At 39.9% G+C, this 26,788-nt stretch overlaps 1 protein-coding gene across 1 annotated transcript in view; it reads left to right on the forward strand.

Moving 5' to 3' along the window:
• Positions 1-986: 986 nt before the first annotated feature.
• LOC139745864 (kin of IRRE-like protein 1) overlaps positions 987-26,788 on the forward strand; it is a 118,887-nt gene continuing 93,085 nt past the window's right edge. Inside the window, exon 1 of the mRNA XM_071656498.1 lies at positions 987-1,638. Within this exon, the coding sequence (XP_071512599.1) occupies positions 1,518-1,638 (121 nt within the window). The 5' untranslated portion in view covers positions 987-1,517. The remainder of the gene's footprint in view (positions 1,639-26,788) is intronic.

Here is a 26,788-nt window from a genome sequence, read left to right on the forward strand (position 1 = left end):
TCTAACCTACTCACCTCTTACTAACATTCCTCTCCTCGACGTCACACATGCTCAAGATATAGAGGATACAAGATCAGGTTTTACGATTCGTCACAAATGACAAATTTCCTTACATGGAAATCACCATAGAACAGCAGGAGCGACTGGATATTAAAACAATGGGTTCCGAAAAGCAGTTGAGAAAGTATGGTAGAGACTTGAAGACAAAGGTGATACAAACAAGAGGCAAATCCAAGGCCTGGACAACAATACAAACACGGAACACCCTTGGCTCCCCCAGAGGACTCAGAGCATTTACAGAGGCTCTGGTCATCCATCGTTGTACACAATTATGTCTAGCTTAACTTTGTGAATCTCTTTTGTAAGAAAACAATAGATACAAGATAAACACATACACACCCCGAGTCTGCCCGGGGGGGGGGGGGGTTATATATAAATAAGGCTCAAAAAACATGCTTCTAGAATGTCATCCTAGCGCACCAAAATATCTATCCCATACACCTGTACCTGTGTCCACTGCAGCCTTCTTTGCCACTTCAAACTATCCCTTCGCCTGTCCGAGCTCTTCCTCCTCCCCTCAACCACCATATTAAAGAGAGAGAGAGAGAGAGAGAGAGAGAGAGAGAGAGAGAGAGAGAGAGAGAGAGAGAGAGAGAGAGAGAGAGAGAGAGAGAGAGAGAGAGAGAGAGAGAGAGAGAGAGAATAGAGAATCTAGGATATTTTTCTGAGCACTACAATCTTACCTGGGTTGGCAAAAGAAAATGAACATAAACATGTTGTCTAGTTGTGACAAAAATACGATTTCGGCTGTGTGTGTATGTGTACGTGTGTGTGTGTGTGTGTGTGTGTGTGTGTGTGTGGTGGGGGAGACTGTGACAGCGAGCGGTGGTGGTGGTGGTGATGGTGGTGGTGGTAGGTGGTGGTACGCATGTGCCGCCTCCCCTTCTCCATCGCCCAGCTCCCCGGATCATTCGTGCTCGGCACCTCACAGTAGGTGGACGTGTCCTGTGCGCGCCCCCTGACATTTTGCGTCAGCTCTCGCTGATTCCAGCCTCCAAGATACACGCGTAAGACTAGAAAAAAAACAAAAAAAAGACCGTGACGTCACTGCGGCTCTTATTTTCCTTTGCTGTGGAGGTGTTCATCACTCTTAACAAGAGTCTTGATGTCGAAAGATTTCATGGAAAAGTTACTTGTTGCGGGAACTTAACCAACCATGAGAGTTGTACTGAGAGATTCGGTCGGTACTAAATTGGTGATCATGTGACAAATGGAGAGCTAAACGCTTCAAACCTTTCCTTATTGGAATCAATGCCTCAATATACCAAAAACCGTGTGCTTATGTAGAAAAAGATAGAGAGAGAAAAAAAAGAACTGTGCGGGAAAAAAAAACAGAAATCCCTCATTTTCATCTTTCATGACCAGTGATCGAGGGCCAGGCGTGTCTGTCTTAACCACTAGGCTCCGCGCTAGCCAGGTGGTCAGGAGCTAGCCAGGTGGTCAAGGAAAGAAACCCTATGAAATCGTGCCAGGCTATGGCCGACATGAAGCACACACACCTTACCATGACCAGTCTTAAGTATTTAGTTGCTGGCTTTCTTCTACCCACCCTCCTGCTCGGCCCTCCACCCACGGAAGGTAAGCTATAGTGTCTCACTCTTTCTTCGTCGTGTCACGGAGGAAAGGATAGTTCTAGAACAGGTTTTAGGTGTTATTATAGTAGTGATATCATCAGTGAATGTATGTTACATGCATACATACATATACACATACATACATACATACGCATTTATCTGTCTATCTATCTATCTATCTATCTATCTACTTATCTAACTATCTATCTATCTGTCTATCTATCTATCTATCTATCTATCTATATATATATATATATATATATATTATATATATATATATATATATATATATATATATATATATATATATATATATATATATATATATATATATTTATATATATATATATATATATATATATATATATATATATATATATATATATATATATATATATATATATATATATATATATACATATATATATATATATATATATATATATATTATATGTGTGTGTGTGTGTGTAAAACTCGTCCTCCTCCCACACTGAGTTCTCTTTACTCTCTCATTCCCTTTCTTGTCGTCGTTATTTTCCTTAGAATTCTGCTTATCGTTAAAAGAAGTGGCTGATGACACCAAGACGCACAATGATACCAATTATGAGTCCACTTATTTCCAACACTGATAATCATCTTCGTCTTGTCATTCGTCAATATTTCACCAGCGACGTTGACCCCTTTCGATGGCTTGGGTAAGGTGAACCAACGTTGGTTGCTGTGAGGTTCTTCGACCTGGCTGTCTTGGCTGTTTGCTTGCTTGCCTGCCTGACCTGCCTGGCCTGCCTGCATGGAGACAAAAGTTCTTTTGTTTCTCACGAGTCTTGCGTTTCTTCGGTCTACAATCTTGAAGCGCTGCAGTAGAAAAGGAATTTCTCCGTCAAAAAGTATATTCTTGATGCGAAAAAGCGAAAATGTTTCAGGAATATATAATCTCAGAGAGAAAAATTATCTCTTAGAATTTTCGCTGCAGTGCGAAGATCCAATTCGTTACTTTTACAAGTATTTTCTCTTCCCAAATTCTCGGCTCAATTTCAATTTACATTTTTTTCTTCTAGGGATCTCCTAATTCCAGTTCACTAGCGAGTGTCTGGTATGACATAATTATGGGTAAATTTTCGTCATATATATATATATATATATATATATATATATATATATATATATATATATATATATATATATATATATATATATATACATATATATACCCTATCATGCAGATTCCCTATAATGGAATATGTACGTACAACAGACATCTTTATCATATACAGTGGAAAACGGTGGTCCTACATTAGGCAACTTTATATATACACACCATTGCCAACTGTAGCTCTATGTTCATCAAACACATTAGCATTGTTTACTGTAGTTGCCTATACAGTAGTGTTACATACAATAGGATCATATAATGCTCTGGTATAAACATTAATGTTACACACACGCACCCTTCCATACCAGGTACTGCATACCAATATATTGGATGGACATAGTTATAGTAATACAATATATTTAAACCGTTTATGGAATACCATTATACACAGTTATAGACAGGAGAAAGAGAGGAAGGAAGCGTTGCAGGGAATCCCTAATGGTCCATGACGAGGCTGTCATCTTAAGCTCTTAATCTGAGGAGACAAAGACAAGATAGTAATGCAGAAGGCACTCGCAACATAATAACTGTATATGATGGTATTATGCAAGGTTGCGGGGGAATATGACAGCATTCTCTACCTTACCTTCAGAGGCAATATTCCTGTGAGTTGTTGCACCATGTACAGTAACAGCATTGACATGAACATTAAACACACACACACACACACACACACACACACACACACACACACATATATATATATTTTTTTTTTTTTTTGCTTTGTCGCTGTCTCCCGCGTTTGCGAGGTAGCGCAAGGAAACAGACGAAAGAAATGGCCCAACCCACCCCCATACACATGCCTTGATTCAATCCACTGACAGCACGTCAACCCCGGTATACCACATCGCTCCAATTCACTCTATTCTTTGCCCTCCTTTCACCCTCCTGCATGTTCAGGCCCCGATCACACAAAATCTTTTTCACTCCATCATATATATATATATATATATATATATATATATATATATATATATATATATATATATATATATATATATATATATATATATATCCGAAAGAACTCCTCCTCCAGGGGCTCCTAAATTTTCAAACCCGCGCTAAAATCAACTGGGGGAAAAAGATGGACTCCTTGAGATTGAGAAGTTCTACAAGGAGACTGTACACCGTTGGTACAACATTTCCACCCGCACAGTAATGACATACCTGTGTGGAGATGAATAACAGGAGGTGCACGTCATATGTGTGACACAGATGTTCAGAATCACGAGGCGAGAGAGGGATCATGAACATCTTAACTACTTTCATGGATTAACATCTTCCTTATCCTTCTTGTTATAAGCACACACACACATTTTCCGTATGTCATATACATATATATATATATATATATATATATATATATATATATATATATATATATATATATATATATATATATATATATATATATATATATATATATTTTCTTTTTTCTTTTAAACTATTCGCCATTTCCCGCGTTAGCGAGGTAGCGTTAAGAACAGAGGACTGGGCCTTTTTTGGAATATCCTAACCTGGCCCCCTCTGTTCCTTCTTTTGGAAAATTAAGAAAAAAAAAAAAATCAAAATCAGAGGGGAGGATTTCCAGCCTCCCGCTCCCTCCCCTTTTAGTCGCCTTCTACGACACGTAGGGAATACGTGGGAAGTATTCTTAATCCCCTATCCCCAGGGATAATATATATATATATATATATATATATATATATATATATATATATATATATATATATATATATATATATATATATATATATATGTGTGTGTGTTTGTGTGTGTGTGTCAGACAAACAGAGACAAAAAATACAAGCATTCTTGACGGAAATTTGCCGAAAGGAAGAGTTCACACATAGTGATCACACAGGAATATACCGAGTTACGAAGAACGAATCGGAAAGATTGTATATAAGTTGACTGAATGGCAGCAGCCCGCTCGTGGGTGAGGTTGAAAGAAAAGACACAAACCTGCGCCAAACGACTGAAACTTGACAGGCAATGAAGTGCTGGCTTACCTCAAAGCCGTAACGAATTCTCATGATTCTGAGAGCGAGAGGCAGAGAGAGACGTCTGTTGTAACATGATACAGAAACTATGATATATACAATAATAAGATGTATACATCAGCGCTGTGTACAGTTGCCATTTTTTTAACTCCTTTTTTTTTTCCTGATTTAAGCTGGATTTCATCATGTAATTATCGTTACATTGCCTATTATTCTAGTGCTGGAATATTTTTACTTTGTCTCATTACATTACATGAATTGTAGATGTATGCATAAAACATGGAGATTTTGACTGTGACCAAGTCTCTTATTTCACATGCAGGAAGGTCCAAAAGTTCTTATCGATTTTCATGAAATGATACAAATTTAAGAAAAAAGAAAAAAAAAAGGTAATAATAGAATTAGACGAACATCTCTATTGAACCTTGGTCTTTGATTAGACGTGACCAACTTTGATGTCTGGAAATCACAGAGTCCCCTCGGTTGCATTTCCGAGCACATTCTGAAGTGCTTCTCTCGGGGTTATTATCTCAAAGACGTGACATATCACCCTCAGTTTTATCTCGGGAAGTTCATGGACGACCGGGTCTTGCCTTATCAAGAACAGAACCTCCTCTTCTGAATCTGTTGACCTACTTGAGCACTGACTTGTCTGGCTTGTGAAATGTTTTATACCTCTTTTTTTACTCAGTGTTGTGGATTGTTTCTGACACAACCACACGTCACGACCAGGCCTGGAAAGGATGATTTAACGCCATTTCAACAGGATAGGTGAGGGATATTTCCTGGGTCGCCCTTTATATTGATTTTGGTTAGGTCTCCCTGATGATGAGAAAGATGTGGCTAGGAATGTTGGCCGAGATTGTAAAGAAACGAAGTATGATTCTCTCTCTCTCTCTCTCTCTCTCTCTCTCTCTCTCTCTCTCTCTCTCTCTCTCTCTCTCTCTCTCTCTCTCTCTCTCTCTCTCTCTCTCTCAAGGCTGAACGTACCGCTCAGTTTCTGAAGATTTGAATGAATTGTCTACGATACATTTCTTAAGTTTTAGATTGGTGATCTGGCACGAATGAAAAAAAGAAATATGCTTGGAAAATCTCACAACATATGGAACACTCGCATGTACGTAAATACCTACACTTACAAATCCATATACATATGCATATATACATATGCATACACACACACACACACACACACACACACACACACACACACACACACACACACACACGTATGTTCAAGATGTGGAGCCTCATAAATGTAGAATTCTCTTCCCATTGCAGTACAAATAATTGATTACAGCGCTAGGATGGCTGGGAAGAGATTAAAGTTAGTCAGATTGGAAATAGGGATTTCAATATTAAACACTGTTATCACTTGAGAAACATATTTACAAGAATATCAGAACAGGTTTATGTAATGCTGACACACAAAAGAGTAATATGCAGGCTTAAGAAAATGTCTAAGAAACTATGTACCGTATGTATATGTAAATTTAAGAAAATGTGTAACATGCATATGAACCATGAAGCCAAATATAGAATACCTGTGTAAAGGAGCTGATGCATAGACAAGTTAGAAAGTGTAAGAATAAAAAAAGACATGCAATCAAAATAGTATCCCTGTACGCGGATGTGGGCGATGAAGAGAAGTGAATAATGCCATAAATACCACAACCTTGAAATGTTGGAGAGGAATGAAATAATCTTATGATCATTCTGAATAGAGTGAGTGGTCTGAAGGAGGATAATAGATACTTATCTTTTCTTATCAAAAGCTCTTCTTCCAGAGCGTCTGACCTGGAGACGCCACATTAGGAGACAGTAAGGAGATACGTGGGGAAATGTTTTCTTAGATGAGAAAATATTTACGGTTGGAATTCGTTCAGTGACCATGGAATGTGTACAGACGATTATTTTCCAAACTAGACTAACCAGTTTACGTACATGTTCAAGTACTGGGAGAACATTTCCTATCTGCCCAACTCTCGTTGGCACAAACAAGTAATTAAGTACGTCATCTCTATCTCTGGTAGACATGCAGGCAAAAACATCTCTGTTTGAGCAGTTAACAAGAAACTCCAATCTATCAAGTCTGTTAACCTGTTTTTACTACCTGGACTTATCAGATTTTACGGCAGAATTAATTAGAAGAATGCCTCAGCACGTGTTTTATGTCTCTATTTTGTGCATAGTCGCCATAAAATTTAATTGAATTGAGGAAGAAATCGCCTATATAATTCCATGAAAGGAATGAAACGTCTAAATCCTTTTCTGGGAAGTGTCGGACCGAATTATTTTCTATACTCCTTCCTGTTAATTTTCCATACCATCACGATACCTATATCTCGTTCTGGCAGTTAGAGCAATAGATGATATGAAAGACCACTTACGGCAATAAGACGAATAAGATTTATTTAACAAGTAGCATTTTCCAGCAAGGGCAAGGGCTATATGTACACAGTGAGGGCGAATGTGTTCTTAGAACTGTTCAAAACCTTTGTGAAAAATGTTATGGATCTTATGATTGGTGGATGTAGCTTGACGCTGACATCCGTAATGACTCTGGCACTTGATAGATATCAGCCTAAAGCCCAAAAGACCAGCCAACCAACCAACCTGCACAGGAAATCATGATAAATAATGTGTGGTAAAAGAGAGGCGAATCATGAAACTTAAAGCTTCTGTGATTATGTGTACACTCTTGGTAGGCATAGAGAGAGAGAGAGAGAGAGAGAGAGAGAGAGAGAGAGAGAGAGAGAGAGAGAGAGAGAGAGAGAGAGAGAGAGAGAGAGAGAGAGAGAGAGAGAGAGAGATGTGGGTTATCACTTATATCCGACTCGAAAAAGAATCCTGGTTTAAGTCCAAGGTACATCGAAAACATGTGTGAAATCATCATATGTGTAGAGAAGCTGCAGCCTCGTACCTACCGTGATCAACGGCGGAGAAGGTATCGTAAATATGTAAAGCAAAATGCTTACTCTGACAACACTGATATTCCATTCCTTTCTCCGGTTGCAGCAGCGTCATGGAAAAAAAAAAAGTTAATTGAATGCTCGGGATGTTTGTAGAACAAAACTTATGAATTTTCAGAGGGGAACAATGTGTCATCACAAAATTACTATAAAGGTATCCGTAACAATTTCTATCCACCGCATCATTTCCATGTTATATTGCCCAAGTTTCTCATATAGATCTCGCCCCTCCAGACTTTAGCTATACATTTCAGGTTTTTCCACTAAAATCTGACAACGATAATTATTTGACTGTCTCTCTCTCTATCTCTGGCTATCTGTCAAGTAGCTGCAATATAGATCCCATCCTCCCCTCTATGACTGGACCTGCCAACTCTCTCACCTAACACACTAACACCACTCCAGACACACTCACATATTATCAACTCCCTCTCACCCTCTCCCTTCCTCTTCTCCTGCTGCTACGTATACATCATTAAGGTATAGACCTGAGGTCCATCAGCTTATGCCTAGAACCTCGTCCCCCACTGTGTCACTGAGGAGGAACTTAAATCTCAGGCTATTGCTTATACACTTCGGTGCCTCTCGGCAAACTTGATTCCTCCCTCCATCTTACACGCAACGTCTCTAAAAGCTTGCGCCTCTTAGGGAACTAAAGATCCTCAGTGCACGGCTCATCTCTCGACACACTTGTGCCATTCTGGATCCTGAGTTCCCTCCTCCTGCGTCTGAATCACTCCAATCCACTCTCCTCCTCATGATCCTCTAATATCATAATATCCTTCCTGTAAACACTCTTCTGACTCCATACACAACACTCACGATATCATAATATGAAACCACTACCACGCCCTTGATTATCCTGTTCGACGTGAATACGCTCTCAGGGGCCACGCCAAGGTTATCAGCAACGTTTCAGACCAGGAAGCTAGGATACTTCTTTTCCTCTCATCATCTCTTTCCCCAGATCATTACCCATCTGCTCTGCGATACACTCCGTCGTGCAACTGATATACACACACACACAAGAGAGCACTAAGATATTTGTCATTATCACTCAGCACAACCATTATCTCTCTCTCTCTCTCTCTCTCTCCTTACCCCACACTTCTCAACCATGTAAAGCTTCTGTTCCGGTGATTATTTTCAAAGCTGTAACTTATTATCCTCTGTTGTTCCTCCAGCGGTGGAAGTACAAAAGAGCAAAAATGACGAACAGCGTCTTTGTCTTATCTAAATTATAATCTAACGTCCAGTCTTCTGTGAACCATAGTATGTATTGCCTTTCCTTGAGAGTCTAGCACAAGTTGCAATGGTTTCTTACACATGAAATGTTTTCTCAAGTTGTCCCACAGTTCGTCAGTATCCAGTTTGCATTACGTTTTGACAGACAAGCTGTAAAACGCAATTCAGTTCCGTGTTTCAGGCATATTCTCAACCGCTTCTGACGAACAGTATTTGATATATATATAGTTCTAACCTTTGCAAGAATTTTCCCTGCACACCTCTTAACATTTTACTTTCTACGTATCCTACATTCTAGACTCAAAAATATGATCTCAATCATGTAAATAACTAACTCTCTGCGAACTTGATAGATAGATAGATAGATTGATGGATGGATGGATGATATAGATAGATAGGTAGATAGATAGATAGATAGATAGATAGACAGATAGATAGATAGTTAGATAGATAGATAGATAGATAGATAGATAGATGATAGTAATATTCTATCCTACCACTGCCAGCTTTATATTCGCCATAAGAAATGCTATCATTCCAGGTAAATAACTTTTTCATCTTATCTCTACTCTTCATTTTCGTCTTGTATCCCTCTAATTTCTCAATTAACTTTCCACATTCTTGTCTCATTATTTTTCAATCCGTATAATCTTCCATCCTCAGGCAACAATAATACACGCAATGAATGATACGATCAAAGGGTCGTCTTGTCGTATCACAGTTAGGGAAGAGGCCACAACACACGAAAGAGGGAAAAAAAGGAGAAATGCATAACATTAGATAAACGACTAGACCAATAAAGATAGTGAAGGTGACCTTAGACTAGTGCACGTGTCTGAGTTACTGACTAGGATGTTCAAGTATAGCACAGGGAGAGTGGGAGGTGCCATATGTCCTCACACTTCTTACTAAGGCCCCATCAAATATAAGCTAAACATGGGAGAATCTGACATGAAGCTTCAGTATTCTGGATTCTCTTTGCTTTGCGTGACGCATGATTTTCTCTATATGTTGCTTCCTATAAACAAGAAGTGAATGGTGCTATTACTGTTATTCAACACCGAGAATCTATTTTTTTTATGCAGCTTTATGGCTGTATCCCAAGTAGGAGCAGGGAAATGATGGACTCTCTATGAAGAGAAATGGCCCTCGACGAGACTGTACTCCTTTGCGTCCACTGACGATAATACAGCCTCGACGAAGGTAACTTCTCATAAGAAGCCTGATAATTCTGGTAGTCTCCCACGGTAACACATGTGTTATCAATGCCAACATCATCTTGATGAGGATAATGTATCGGTAAATTTATTTCGAGATATTACAGACGGTTAAAAGGAAACATACATATGTCTTTATAATGCTTAAAGATGAGGAAATGTTCAATCCTCGAAGATGTATATCAAACAAGCGATTATAAAGAAAAGACAAAAACTAGTTGTACAAATATAAAAGAATAAGACATGGAACATCTGACTGTGTATCATTAACTGAGCGTCAAGCACCATAGAGAAGGATCATCGCATCCTCTAATCCAAAACTGTTCCATTATTTACCTCTCTCATCTTCCCTCCATAAGCACAATAACCAGTTCGTTCAATACCAGTGCGATACCTTATGGTGGGCTAACGTGCTGCATGGAATGAAGAGAGGAAGATGTGGCTAAGACAGGGACTAGGAAGGGAGGTGGGTGGGGAAGATATCACAGCTCTCTCTGCCTTGCGCCTTAACTCGTCTAGGAGCGTCACTGACGTGCTCGCATGACGCCATGTGTTGCGGATCCCGGGTTCTAATTGCTGGGGTTGAGAGAGACGCTGCACGAATAATTGGTGGCACCTCTCTGATGATCCCAGCACTACACTCTGATTGCTAGCGGCGAGGCCCTGTACCTGAGTATATATATATATATATATATATTCTTTTTCTTTCAAACTATTCGCCATTTTCCGCATTAGCGAGGTAGCGTTAAGAACAGAGGACTGGGCCTTTGAGGGAATACCCTCACCTGGCCCAATTCTCTGTTCCTTCTTTTGGAAAATTAAAAAAAAACGAGAGGGGAGGATTTCCAGCCCCCCGCTCCCTCCCCTTTTAGTCGCCATCTACGACATGCAGGGAATACGTGGGAAGTATTCTTTCTCCCCTATCCCCAGGGATAATATATATATATATATATATATATATATATATATATACATGTATATATATATTTGCTTTGGGTTATCAGATAGTGAACATGCAGTGGGTTTGGGGCGTGCATATATAGAGAGAATCGGAGCGATGTGGTACACAGGGGACGACATGCCGTTAATGGGTTGAGCCCGAGCATATGAAGCGGTCATGGGAACCAAGGATAGGTCTGTGGGGCTTGGTAGCGCATAGGAGGGCTCTGGCATCGGTGCATGATGCAAGACAGACAAAGAGCCGATGTGAGTAGATGGGTGCCATTTCTTCGTCCGGTTCTAGCACTACCTCGCGAACGCGAGAAACGAAGAACAAGTTTATGTATATATATATATATATATATATATATATATATATATATATATATATATATATATATATATCTTTTTTCTTTTTCTTTTATACTTTGTCGCTGTCTCCCGCGTTTGCGAGGTAGCGCAAGGAAACAGACGAAAGAAATAGCCCAACCCCCCCCATACACATGTACATACACACGTCCACACACGCAAATATACATACCTACACAGCTTTCCATGGTTTACCCCAGACGCTTCACATGCCTTGATTCAATCCACTGACAGCACGTCAACCCCTGTATACCACATCGCTCCAATTCACTCTATTCCTTGCCCTCCTTTCACCCTCCTGCATGTTCAGGCCCCGATCACACAAAATCCTTTTCACTCCATCTTTCCACCTCCAATTTGGTCTCCCTCTTCTCCTCGTTCCCTCCACCTCCGACACATATATCCTCTTGGTCAATCTTTCCTCACTCATTCTCTCCATGTGCCCAAACCATTTCAAAACACCCTCTTCTGCTCTCTCAACCACGCTCTTTTTATTTCCACACATCTCTCTTACCCTTACGTTACTTACTCGATCAAACCACCTCACACCACACATTGTCCTCAAACATCTCATTTCCAGCACATCCATCCTCCTGCGCACAACTCTATCCACAGCCCACGCCTCGCAACCATACAACATTGTTGGAACTACTATTCCTTCAAACATACCCATTTTTGCTTTCCGGGATAATGTTCTCGACTTCCACACATTTTTCAAGGCTCCCAAAATTTTCGCCCCCTCCCCCACCCTATGATCCACTTCCGCTTCCATGGTTCCATCCGCTGACAGATCCACTCCCAGATATCTAAAACACTTCACTTCCTCCAGCCTCTCACCATTCAAACTCACCTCCCAATTGACTTGACCCTCAACCCTACTGTACCTAATAACCTTGCTCTTATTGACATTTACTCTTAACTTTCTTCTTCCACACACTTTACCAAACTCCGTCACCAGCTTCTGCAGTTTCTCACATGAATCCGCCACCAGTGCTGTATCATCAGCGAACAACAACTGACTCACTTCCCAAGCTCTCTCATCCCCAACAGACTTCATACTTGCCCCTCTTTCCAAAACTCTTGCATTTACCTCCCTAACAACCCCATCCATAAACAAATTAAACAACCATGGAGACATCACACACCCCTGCCGCAAACCTACATTCACTGAGAACCAATCACTTTCCTCTCTTCCTACACGTACACATGCCTTACATCCTCGATAAAAACTTTTCACTGCTTCTAACAACTTGCCTCCCACACCATATATTCTTAATACCTTCCACAGAGCATCTCTATCAACTCTATCATATGCCTTCTCCAGATCCATAAATGCTACATACAAATCCATTTGCTTTTCTAAGTATTTCTCACATACATTCTTCAAAGCAAACACCTGATCCACACATCCTCTACCACTTCTGAAACCACATATATATACATATATATATATATATGCACACAAGGGAAAAGACACAGTTTATTTATAAAGAGAGAAACCTCTGCGAGTGTAAAATTCTGGCCGTACTCCATGCATGGCCACGAACTCCCTCTTAGCACTGTTTGAAATATGTAATGAAAACAACTGATCACATACAGACCTCAAGATACGTATCATAGGCAGTCGTGTCATGAAGCCTTACATATAAGTACATATTCTGTGTGTTAGTTTTGAATGAGCGTAGGAAATTCCCAGGGTATCATTGCTCTGTTCATCCTGAGATAGACTTTAGAGTTACCCTGAAAGACAGGTCGAGTAAGACCCTTAAACAATTTCAAACAGGTCCAAAAACCTTATTGAGAAGGATGAGAAATTCATATACTATTGGTGAAGACTGTTCAAATATTCCTAGTTTCGTGCATTATCTTCGCTCATCATGGTTGTTGGTGTAAGCCTCTGAGTCTTCATGGACAGCCCGACCTCGTAGTTTTGATCCCTTCATGAAGGGCATCATCATATCTTCGTAGGTCTGCTGAACACTGTGCCTTTGCCCGACGCGAGGCTCTTCGTCCACTCTAACCTCATTAATGTCTCTTTCACTCGAGTGATTCACCTCTCTATCCTGTTGAGTTACTTTATAATTACTGTGTACGCTCGGGTAACGTTCTGTTCTCTTGAAGATTATTACAAGAAGAATATATGAAATCAAAGTACATATCTATCTACGGAGATATGCTCTATATTACTACTGACACTGTGCGAAAAAAGATCTTCAAAAGTTCACTGATCAACTGAACTTGTTTTATTCGCCTGAATGTGGTGCTAAAAATTCTCATCCTTGGAGGAGAAAAGAAAATTGTATCACACTCTGAATTTAAGATTAAAGTAACTGTGATAACATTCTTTTCTATTTGGGAACATATGTAACTATGTAGAAAAGAAAACAAAGGAGTGAACGTTAGTACAATGCGTGGACTATAAGTACAGTACCCGAACTATGAGTGCAGTAAGTGGACTATAAGTACAGTACGTGGACTATAAGTACAGTACGTGGACTATAAGTACAGTACGTGGACTATAAGTACAGTACGTGGACTATAAGTACAGTACGTGGACTATAAGTACAGTACGTGGACTATAAGTACAGTATTTGGACTATAAGCATAGTAAGTGGACTGTAAATACAGTATATGATCTGTAAGTACAGTGAGAGGACTATGTATAAGTAAAGTACAGTAAGTGTAATAGAAGTACAGTATGTGAACCATAATTACAGCATGTGGACTCTAAGTACAGTATGTGGGCTATCTATTAGTGCAGTATATGGTAAATGGGTAAAGTATGTGGACCATTAGCACAGGACGTGGAGTATAAGTAAAGAACGTGGACTAGAAGTCATTACGAAGTAAAGTTCACGGACTATAAGTAGAGTACATGGACTATAAGCATAGTGCATGGACTATGAATACAGCAAGTGAACTACAAGTGAAGCACCATGACTGTGTACATACTGTACATGGACTATAAGTACAGTACGTGGAATATAAGTAGAGGATGTGGAATTATAAGTACAATACGTGGACCTACGAGTACAGTGCGTGAACTGTGAGTAAAGCGCTTGAAATATAAGTACATCAAGTACTATAATTCAATACATAGTACGTAGGCTTTTAGTAGACTACAGTGGACTATAAGTACAGTACGTGGACTGTAAGTACAGCACGTGGACTATAAGTACAGTGCTGGCTCATAATATTTTCTTTTCTCCATCTGGTATTATTCTTGCTTGATGTATTCCAACACCAACCGTGTACGTGGCCTGGTCCTGGCCATGTTATTATGTTATTACCCGGGGTAAAAAGAGAACGTTCAGTCTGAGACCAACACGACATATGGATCTGTCCAAACATGAGAGACCTTTAGGCTTCAGGGTGAGGGAGGAGGATCTTGAGGCGACAGAGTGACATTGACAACGACAAATATTCTATTCGAATATCCAATGTCCAAAATGTGATGAAAACAATTTCTTTTTTCACGTATTTTTGAACAGGATATGTTCCAGCGGCATTTTGGTTTTTATCACTGTTCGTGAATATATATAAGTTTTGAAATTGTTTTTCTCGTCAGCTTTACTTGTCAGAGACAGAGATGGTCTCATATGAAACGGCCCCAAAGGTACTTATTAAATAGAGAATATACGTTTCCAGCTGGAGGTAAAACGTGAATCATAGTCTCCCTCGCTCCTCTAGTGCTGAAATATCAACTTCCTCATATGCTAAGCCTTAAAAGATTGTAATCACGGACATTCACACAGTATTTTTGACTGCTGACTTCCACCAAAATATATTTTTGATATTCAGATTATACGTGATTACATTAAGCTACAGGAGTGTACAATAACCTTGATTCATACACAAGCACCTCCAATCAAGGATTTGAGTAACGATATGAAGCTTTCATGAAATACAGAGAACATACATCTTTTGCAATACTGATGGACCTTGGATGAAAACCCATGTCTAACCTGAGTGAAGGATTCGTAAATAACTAGACAAAGGAGTTACTGCTGGGGCAGAGGTTTTGATACCCTTAAATGAGTTCCTCTGGAACACTTCTAAGACAGAGGCTGTGATTCTTTCCTTCGTTTGCATCTTGATAAACCTGGTAAAGTAAGCTCTGACAAACCTTACAGAGCGATTTGAAAGGACTGAAATATCTTCAGTTATGGAAAGATTACAGCGAGGTACTCCTTCAGACGATTAGTGCGTCTACCTTATTAATGATGGAGAAAGTAGTTTATAGGTAGCATCAGTAACTTCAGGTCTGGTAGCTGTCTGTATACAATCTTCAGCAGACTCATGGTAGACATTTTGTCAGACCTAGAAACAAAATAGACATAGCATGATGTTTCATAACCTCCGTATATTTCCTGTCTCAAGTTAGTTTTGATAAAGCAGAATTATTTATTCATGTTAAAAGAGGATTCGTCTTCTTATCAGCTAATACTCAAAAAGCATACCAAAGTCGTTCTCTCAATCCTAAAGCTATTAAATCTACATCAGCGTCTCATGCATTGTACAAAGTCTTTAATGGTGGGATTGTATAGTCTTGATATACTGGTGTGTTGGTGGAACAGTATGACACCACACTCTTCCTGCTAGTGTATTGGTGGAACAGGATGTCACCACACTCTTCCTGCTAGTGTATTGGTGGAACAGGATGTCACTACACTCTTTCTGCTGGTGTGATGGTGGAACAGGATGTCACCACACTCTTCCTGCTAGTGTATTGGTGGAACAGGATATCACCACCCTCTTCCTGCTAGTGTGTCGGTGGAACAGGACGTCACTACAGTCTCCCTGCTCGCCAAGGCACTCTAGTTCCCTCCAATAAAACAAAAAAATTCTCCAACTCGCTGTGGTTCTTCATAATCACTGAACAACAAGAAAAATCTTTTCTCATCATTTTGTTCCATATATTATTTTTGACTTCCCAACCCTCGAGGTCTTATGATAGAAAAAAAAGACGAAAATACAATATTTCATATCAGCATGAACCATAAGTTCCCTTTCCACCGCAGTCTTTACCTGCTGCACGTTGGAGAAAGATTTTTACTCTCATATTTCTCCCTGGCAAAGAGCGTTACCAAGAGCATCCCTTGCCTCTTAACCACTGACATCTAATACGGTAATATTCCATTCACCAGAGTTGCCTCTCCTGTAAGCTTCAGTCGCATCCATTTACTCTGTATCGGGTAAAAGCCCCAAATGGTTTACGAGCGACATATTTGTTACTATCAAGATACCCAGAGTGTCAGGGAAAGCAGCCCCCTTGTAACTCACTGTGGCTACTCCTGCTTAGGCAGCCTCCACATAGAGTTACTGTCTCTGTGTGAGTTACAACAGTGCTGCAGTTCTCCTCCATCGCGTTAAAGCTGGTGTCTCTCTCATGACAGATGAATGGCCCTGCAAGACTGTGATTACCATCACTTGTTAGCACGGAAGGACCGAGGTGATTCTCATGGTCTGCTTACTTACTAACTCTCTCACGCATCTTTTGATTGTAGTTATTCTATTTTCACCATAGCTTATAGATACATGACGACTTTGTTCAACTCGTAAAATACTGCGTTTGTAGGTTTTATCTTTAACGCGTCCGCATACTACAGTGTACATTCCTCCATTGGAAGAACCAATGTTTTTTATGAGAACTTTTGTAGCGCGAGGGGTTAACCAACTGCATGGAAACGACATGACAAAAAGAGACGAGCGACAGAGCCCAGAGCATTGTGAGTGATATCCCGCTGCAGTCCAGGACGTTAACATGGAACAGAGAAATCGAGGAAGGTTTGAAGCCAGCTGGGATCTCTGATAACACATGACAGACTTACCTCACCATAACACAGATACAGTGTAGCGACCCAACATATCCAGAGATACGGTATATGACGTTGTCCACGGCAATGATATTGTACACAACAGCTTATTTGACAATGTTAAGGGGGGAAAATATAAGTGGGAAAAAAGAATTAACGCATTGTAATATACCCAGTTCTGACACAACACGGTAAAAAATATTACATAAATACAAGTGCGCTAACATAGTATAATGCAGCGAAATTTATATTACAAACAAATGTAACGCAACTTGATTAAGAATTTGATACATCACAAGGCTGCTATACTAACACAGGGCTGCTTTACGGCAGAATACACAGCACAATACAAACAAAGGAACATCGTAACACAAAGCAATGATGTAACGCAAGAAAAAGAAAAGAAGTCCTGGACATGGACACAGATCAGCATAGTTATGAAATCCGTATACAATATAACAGAGGACACTAACACGGCCAGAGATTATCACAGCCGACGACAGTTCGACATCCCCAGAAGGCACAGACTGGAAGTTTTCAAATCGCAGTGGCAATAAAGCTAAAAAATGACAAAGTCTTAAGCCAGATTTCTGGTCTCCGGGCTGTCACATAACACTGGGTTGTGGCGGCAGAGGCGCCTCTCTACCCGTGTCATTATGCTAATGTTCCCAAAGAACAGCACTGGGAGGAAAAGTCGATCCATTCTTCCTCATAATAAGAACCTCTTGTGTAATATACGTGCACAGTTGTGGCAGCCTCCTGTGTAGCACATTGCCTTCCCCGCTGTCTTGACGGCAGCACCTTACTAGGCAGCTTTTTAATGTAACGTCCTTGTCCACGTACTGGACGCAAAGTATCATCAACGCATACGATACATTAAGCCACTGGAAGTGTGAGTTTACTGCATGGGACGATCTGGTGACGATTATTTAAGAATATTCGCATAAATACATGACTAACATGATCTTTCAGATTTCCTGTTGAAAAGATTTAATTTTTCGTGTGAGATGAAAAGTTGCTTGAATATTCAATTGGATTTTGTTATTTCACTGAATCGTGAACGTTTCCACGGCTGGTGGAAGCTACATTTCGATAGTTATATATTCGAGGTAAGATGCCTTCTGCCATGCTTAGTCTTCTGTATGAGGACTAGTACAATAGCCTTTGTAGTCTAGGGTTCAGCCAGCGCCCCCTGAGGTACAGCTTATGTCTGCGCTTCTCTCCTCACCATTCAGAAATTCCCATGCTCTTCTCCACCGTCCGCAAGACACATACCTATCTAAACGCCTCCCAAACATGCCTGGTGTTCCTACACCTCTCCACTATACCAATGTTCCCCCACACTCCTCCATCAGAGCAATGTTCCCCCGAACTTCACTAGGGCACCTATTTCTCCTACACGCCTCCCCAAGACGACGGTATCTTCCAGCTAAGCTGTGCCGGGGACATTCTTATGCAGCGTCATAGTTTTAAAGATAGAGTAGCCTCGCCATCTTGCTAAGTGCAGTCATAACCTCCCCCGTGTTCGAGGCAGCGGAGACAACACCGGAAACTTTAGAAAGAAAACAACAGAAGCAAAAGTAGAGCTAAAACAGTAGAGCAAAGGGCACGTCAACATGGTTATCATTAATCACAGCAGCAGGAGCAAGAACAACAACAGGAGCAAGAACTACAACAGAAGCAACAGGAGTAGTTATCAATCCCGCATTAGCAACAGAAGTAGCTGCAATAACTACACTTCTGGCAGCAACGACAGCGGGGACAAGAACGCTAATGATGGCGCTGGAGGCATCAGCCAAATTACTTGGAATAATGGTGATAGTGGTGGTGGTAGTGGTGGTGGTAGTGGTGGTAATAGCTGGAGGTCGAAGTAACAAAAAACGGCAGCAGGAACATTTACATTAACAACATCTGGACAGAAAACCAACACCGAACGAGGGTTAATGTCCTCCCCTCTTCTTCTCCCACCTCCTCTTCCTCCTTGGAATGGTAGAGGATCCTGCTGGCATACTATCCTTAGACTCTCCGATCGAGTCCAGGTTCAGAGTTGTATTGTAACGTAAGACTCAGTTGTCATCTTATCACGAGAAGTCATGGAGGAAATATATATATATATATATATATATATATATATATATATATATATATATATATATATATATATATATATATATATATATATATGGGAAAGGATCACAATTTTACGCGTTATCAAGTATATTCCTATGAGTCTACGGGGAAAATGAAACACGATAAGTTCCCAAGTGCACTTTCGTGTAATAATCACATCATCAGGGGAGACACAAGAGACAAATATAACAGTCAGTTTATATACAACGAAGAGACGTAGCTCGGACGCCATTTGGTAAACATGCAATTGTCCAAGACAGACAACGAGCGTATCATAAACTTATGTGGACAAGAAGGTGAATTGTTTACAAATTCTATCAACACAAAGTTATCCAATTTGTATAGACCATCGTTAATATTAAGATTATAATTCTTTGTGTATTCAATAATAGAAGATTCAATGATATTAGTCGTGGTACTAGAGTTAAGAGTTAATAATTCAGATGGCATTACTCCAGTTAAGTAAAGGTTTAGTGTATGCCAGTTTGTCATAACCAGTGGAACCTAATTGCCCTAAAAGATTCATAAGAACTTTAACATCCTAAGAAAAGACAATGATATACATATTACTAAAGCAGATAAGGCTAACACTGTTGTTATTATGGACGAAAGTAATTATTTATCTAAAATGAATGATCTTTTGAATGATGACACAACATATTCTAAACTCAGTAAGAATCCACTAGAAGCAGTTAATTCCCATTTCAATAAAAACTGAAGTTGTTGTTGAAAGGTAATGGTTCTCTTAAAAGTTTGTCATCTTGTCCCCCTTCAATGCCATATATGTATGGACTTATCAAAACACATAAACAAAATTTTCCAGCAAGACCTATGGTGAGTTAAGTAGGATCCATCACATATAAATTGTCAAAATGGTAAGTCTCTTTATTAAACCCTTTAGTGGGTGAGATATCAAATTCTAATATCATGAACAATGTTAATTTAGTTAACAAGCTTAACAATATCAATGTTAATTTTGATTTCAAACTTGTTAGCTTTGATGCTTCCTCACTTTTCACAAAAGTTCCAGTTGATGACCTTGTAGAATATTTATTTGATGCTCTAGATGATATTCATTTACCTGTTTCAAAGTCTGTGTTCATTGAACTGATACGATTGTGTATAAAAGACTGTGTATTTCAATTCAATGGAGATTATTATGCTCAAAAATTGGGTATGGCGTTGGGTAACCCGCTTTCACCTGTACTATGTGCTCTTTGTACGGAATTCTTTGAAACAGAAATACTAAAAGATATCTTACCTTCTAACGCAATTTGGTTTAGGTATGTAGAAAATGTTCTTTGTGTTTGGCCAAAAGATGAAAACTTACAAATATTTCTCCCCTTACTTAACAATTTAGTACCTTTCATCAAATTTACTGTAGAAAATGAAAATAATGGAATATTACCATTTTTAGATTGCACGATCGATAGGCAAGAAAACAAGTTTAAGTTTAGCATATACAGAAAATCTACCAATGTCTCCTCATATATCCATTATTACTCATCTCAACATGACAGAGTTAAATTAACATTTCAATCTATGTTCCTTAGGCCATTACATATTTGCAGCCCAGAGTATATTGATAATGAGTTTGATAAGATATATTTTATTGAATCTAAGTTAAAGTAACCTAGATTTTTCATTGATAAATCCCTTAAGTTAGCAAAGAAATCATTTTATAGAGGTGAGCTCAAACCTCCCATCGACACCAAGAATCTTGTAGTTCTCCCTTTTAATGATAATTTTACTTTACTTCCCATGTTGCCTTTAGCAACAATAATACTATAAAAAATATCTTAATCAGGAATTCACCAGAAAATTCTCCTGGGTGCATCCATAATGTGCCATGTAGAAATTGTGATAAGTTTTATGCTGGGCAGACTGGTAAGGATCTTTGTGTTAGACTTTAGCAACATAAATATAGTATAAGAACGGGATAATAATCAAATGCTGTGTTAAATTGCGTTAAAAACTATGATCATTCTATTGACTGGAGTAATGCCATTTCAGTTATTAACTCTAACTCTGTTACCACGAGAAATAACATTAAATCTTATATTATCAAATACACAAAGAATCATGATCTCAATATTAGTGATGGTCTATAGAAATTGGATAACTTTTTTGTTGATAGAGTTTGTAAACAATTCATCTTCTTGTCCACAAAATAAGTTTATGATACCCTCTTTGTGTGTCTTGGACAATCGCATGTTTACCAAATGGCGTCCTACCTACGTCACTTCGTTGTATATAAACTGACTGTTATATTTCTCTCTTCTGTCTCCCCTGATGATGTGATTATTACACGAAAGTGCACTAGGGAACTTACTGTGTTTCATTTTCCCCATGCATTCATAGGAATATATATATATATATATATATATATATATATATATATATATATATATATATATATATATATATATATATATATATATATATATATATATATATATTTCTTTTCTTTTTCTTTCAAACTATTCGCCATTTCCCGCATTAGCGAGGTAGCGTTAAGAACAGAGAACTGGGCCTTTGAGGGAATATCCTCACCTGGCCCTCTTCTCTGTTCCTTCTTTTGGAAAATTAGAAAAATATAATGAGAGAGGAGGATTTCCAGCCCCCCGCTCCCTCCCCTTTTAGTCGCCTTCTACGACACGCAGGGAATACGTGGGAAGTATTCTTTCTCCCCTATCCCCAGGGATATATATATATATATATATATATATATATATATATATATAAACAGAGAAGAGGTAGTAAAAGCTTTGCGGAAGATGAAAGCCGGCAAGGCAGCGGGTTTGGATGGTATTGCAGTGGAATCTATTAAAAAAGGGGGTGACTGTATTGTTGACTGGTTGGTAAGGTTACTTAATGTATGTATGACTCATGGTGAGGTGCTTGAGGATTGGCGGAATGCGTGCATAGTGCCATTGTACAAAGGCAAAGGGGATAAGAGTGAGTGCTCAAATTACAGAGGTATAAGTTTGTTGAGTATTCCTGGTAAATTATATGGGGGGGTATTGATTGAGAGGGTGAAGGCATGTACAGGGCATCAGATTGGGGAAGAGCATTGTGGTTTCAGAAGTGGTAGAGGATGTGTGGATCAGATGTTTGCTTTGAAGAATGTATGTGAGAAATACTTAGAAAAGCAAATGGATTTGTATGTAGCATTTATGGATCTGGAGAAGGCATATGATAGAGTTGATAGAGATGCTCTGTGGAAGGTATTAAGAATATATGGTGTGGGAGGCAAGTTGTTAGAAGCAGTGAAAAGTTTTTATCGAGGATGTAAGGCATGTGTACGTGTAGGAAGAGAGGAAAATGATTGGTTCTCAGTGAATGTAGGTTTGGGGCAGGGGTGTGTGATGTCTCCATGGTTGTTTAATTTGTTTATGGATGGGGTTGTTAGGGAGGTGAATGCAAGAGTTTTGGAAAGAGGGGCAAGTATGCAGTCTGTTGTGGATGAGAGGGCTTGGGAAGTGAGTCAGTTGTTGTTCGCTGATGATACAGCGCTGGTGGCTGATTCATGTGAGAAACTGCAGAAGCTGGTGACTGAGTTTGGCAAAGTGTGTGAAAGAAGAAAGTTAAGAGTAAATGTAAATAAGAGCAAGGTTATTAGGTACAGTAGGGTTGAGGGTCAAGTCAATTGGGAGGTAAGTATGAATGGAGAAAAACTGGAGGAAGTAAAGTGTTTTAGATATCTGGGAGTGGATCTGGCAGCGGATGGAACCATGGAAGCGGAAGTGAATCATAGGGTGGGGGAGGGGGCGAAAATCCTGGGAGCCTCGAAGAATGTGTGGAAGTCGAGAACATTATCTCCGAAACCAAAATGGGTATGTTTGAAGGAGTAGTGGTTCCAACAATGTTGTATGGTTGCGAGGCGTGGGCTATGGATAGAGTTGTGCGCAGGAGGATGGATGTGCTGGAAATGAGGTGTTTGAGGACAATGTGTGGTGTGAGGTGGTTTGATCGAGTAAGTAATGTAAGGGTAAGAGAGATGTGTGGAAATGAAAAGAGCGTGGTTGAGAGAGCATAAGAGGGTGTTTTGAAATGGTTTGGGCACATGGAGAGAATGAGTGAGGAAAGATTGACCAAGCGGATATATATGTCGGAGGTGGAGGGAACGAGGAGAAGTGGGAGACCAGATTGGAAGTGGAAAGATTGAGTGAAAAAGATTTTGAGTGATCGGGGCCTGAACATGCAGGAGGGTGAAAGGCGGGCAAGGAATAGAGTGAATTGGATCGATGTGGTATACCGGGGTTGACGTGCTGTCAGTGGATTGAATCAGGGCATGTGGAGCGTCTGCGGTAAACCATGGAATGTTGTGTGGGGCCTGGATGTGGAAAGGGAGCTGTGGTTTCGGGCATTATTGCATGACAGCTAGAGACTGAGTGTGAACGAATGGGGCCTTTGTTGTCTTTCCTAGCGCTACCTCGCACACATGAGGGGGAAGGGGGATGGTATTCCATGTGTGGCGAGGTGGCGATGGGAATGAATAAAGGCAGACAGTGTGAATTCTGTGCATGGGTATATATGTATGTGTCTGTGTGTGTATATATATGTGTACATTAAGATGTATAGGTAGGTATATTTGCGTGTGTGGACATTTATGTATATACATGTGTATGGGGGTGGGTTGGGCCATTTCTTTCGTCTGTTTTCTTGCGCTACCTCGCAAACGCGGGAGACAGCGACAAAGCAAAATAAATAAATAAATATATATCCCTGGGGATAGGGGAGAAAGAATACTTCCCACGTATTCCCTGCGTGTCGTAGAAGGCGACTAAAAGGGGAGGTAGCGGGGGGCTGGAAATCCTCCCCTCTCGATTTTTTTTTATTTAATTTTCTAAAAGAAGGAACAGAGAAGGGGGCCAGGTGAGGATATTCCCTTAGAGGCCCAGTCCTCTGCTCTTAGCGCTACTTTGCTAACGCGGGAAAGGGCGAATAGTTTGAAAGAAAGAAAAAGAAAAAAAAATATACATATATATATATATATATATATATATATATATATATATATATATATATATATTTTATATTTTTTTATTATACTTTGTTGCTGTCTCCCGCGTTTGCGAGGTAGCGCAAGGAAACAGACGAAAGAAATGGCCCAACCCCCCTCCATACACATGTATATACATACGTCCACACACGCAAATATACATACCTACACAGCTTTCCATGGTTTACCCCAGACGCTTCACACGCCCTGATTCAATCCACTGACAGCACGTCGACCCCGGTATACCACATCGCTCCAATTCACTCTATTCCTTGCCCTCCTTTCACCCTCCTGCATGTTCAGGCCCCGATCACACAAAATCTTTTTCAATCCATCTTTCCACCTCCAATTTGGTCTCCCTCTTCTCCTTGTTCCCTCCACCTCCGACACATATATCCTCTTGGTCAATCTTTCCTCACTCATCCTCTCCATGTGCCCAAACCACTTCAAAACACCCTCTTCTGCTCTCTCAACCACGCTCTTTTTATTTCCACACATCTCTCTTACCCTTACGTTACTCACTCGATCAAACCACCTCACACCACACATTGTCCTCAAACATCTCATTTCCAGCACATCCATCCTCCTGCGCACAACTCTATCCATAGCCCACGCCTCGCAACCATACAACATTGTTGGAACCACTATTCCTTCAAACATTCCCATTTTTGCTTTCCGAGATAATGTTCTCGACTTCCACACATTCTTCAAGGCCCCCAGAATTTTCGCCCCCTCCCCCACCCTATGATCCACTTCCGCTTCCATGGTTCCATCCGCTGCCAGATCCACTCCCAGATATCTAAAACACTTCACTTCCTCCAATTTTTCTCCATTCAAACTCACCTCCCAATTGACTTGACCCTCAACCCTACTGTACCTAATAACCTTGCTCTTATTCACATTTACTCTTAACTTTCTTCTTCCACACACTTTACCAAACTCAGTCACCAGCTTCTGCAGTTTCTCACATGAATCAGCCACCAGCGCTGTATCATCAGCGAACAACAACTGACTCACTTCCCAAGCTCTCTCATCCCCAACAGACTTCATACTTGCCCCTCTTTCCAAAACTCTTGCATTTACCTCCCTAACAACCCCATCCATAAACAAATTAAACAACCATGGAGACATCACACACCCCTGCCGCAAACCTACATTCACTGAGAACCAATCACTTTCCTCTCTTCCTACACGTACACATGCCTTACATCCTCGATAAAAACTTTTCACTGCTTCTAACAACTTTCCTCCCACACCATATATTCTTAATACCTTCCACATAGCATCTCTATCAACTCTATCATATGCCTTCTCCAGATCCATAAATGCTACATACAAATCCATTTGCTTTTCTAAGTATTTCTCACATACATTCTTCAAAGCAAACACCTGATCCACACATCCTCTACCACTTCTGAAACCACACTGCTCTTCCCCAATCTGATGCTCTGTACATTATATATATATATATATATATATATATATATATATATATATATATATATATATATATATATATATATATATATATATATATATATATATATGGTGTGCAAAGTGAGAGGGTTAGGGAAAATGATTTGGTAAACAGAGAAGAGGTAGTAAAAGCTTTGCGGAAGATGAAAGCCGGCAAGGCAGCAGGTTTGGATGGTATTGCAGTGGAATTTATTAAGAAAGGGGGTGACTGTATTGTTGACTGGTTGGTAAGGTTATTTAATGTATGTATGACTCATGGTGAGGTGCCTGAGGATTGGCGGAATGCGTGCATAGTGCCATTGTACAAAGGCAAAGGGGATAAGAGTGAGTGCTCAAATTACAGAGGTATAAGTTTGTTGAGTATTCCTGGTAAATTATATGGGAGGGTATTGATTGAGAGGGTGAAGGCATGTACAGAGCATCAGACTGGGGAAGAGCAGTGCGGTTTCAGAAGTGGTAGAGGATGTGTGGATCAGGTGTTTGCTTTGAAGAATGTATGTGAGAAATACTTAGAAAAGCAAATGGATTTGTATGTAGCATTTATGGATCTGGAGAAGGCATATGATAGAGTTGATAGAGATGCTCTGTGGAAGGTATTAAGAATATATGGTGTGGGAGGCAAGTTGTTAGAAGCAGTGAAAAGTTTTTATCGAGGATGTAAGGCATGTGTACGTGTAGGAAGAGAGGAAAGTGATTGGTTCTCAGTGAATGTAGGTTTGCGGCAGGGGTGTGTGATGTCTCCATGGTTGTTTAATTTGTTTATGGATGGGGTTGTAAGGGAGGTAAATGCAAGAGTCCTGGAAAGAGGGGCAAGTATGAAGTCTGTTGG

This window comes from Panulirus ornatus, chromosome 63 (assembly GCF_036320965.1).
Source record: "Panulirus ornatus isolate Po-2019 chromosome 63, ASM3632096v1, whole genome shotgun sequence".
Taxonomy (NCBI): domain Eukaryota; kingdom Metazoa; phylum Arthropoda; class Malacostraca; order Decapoda; family Palinuridae; genus Panulirus; species Panulirus ornatus.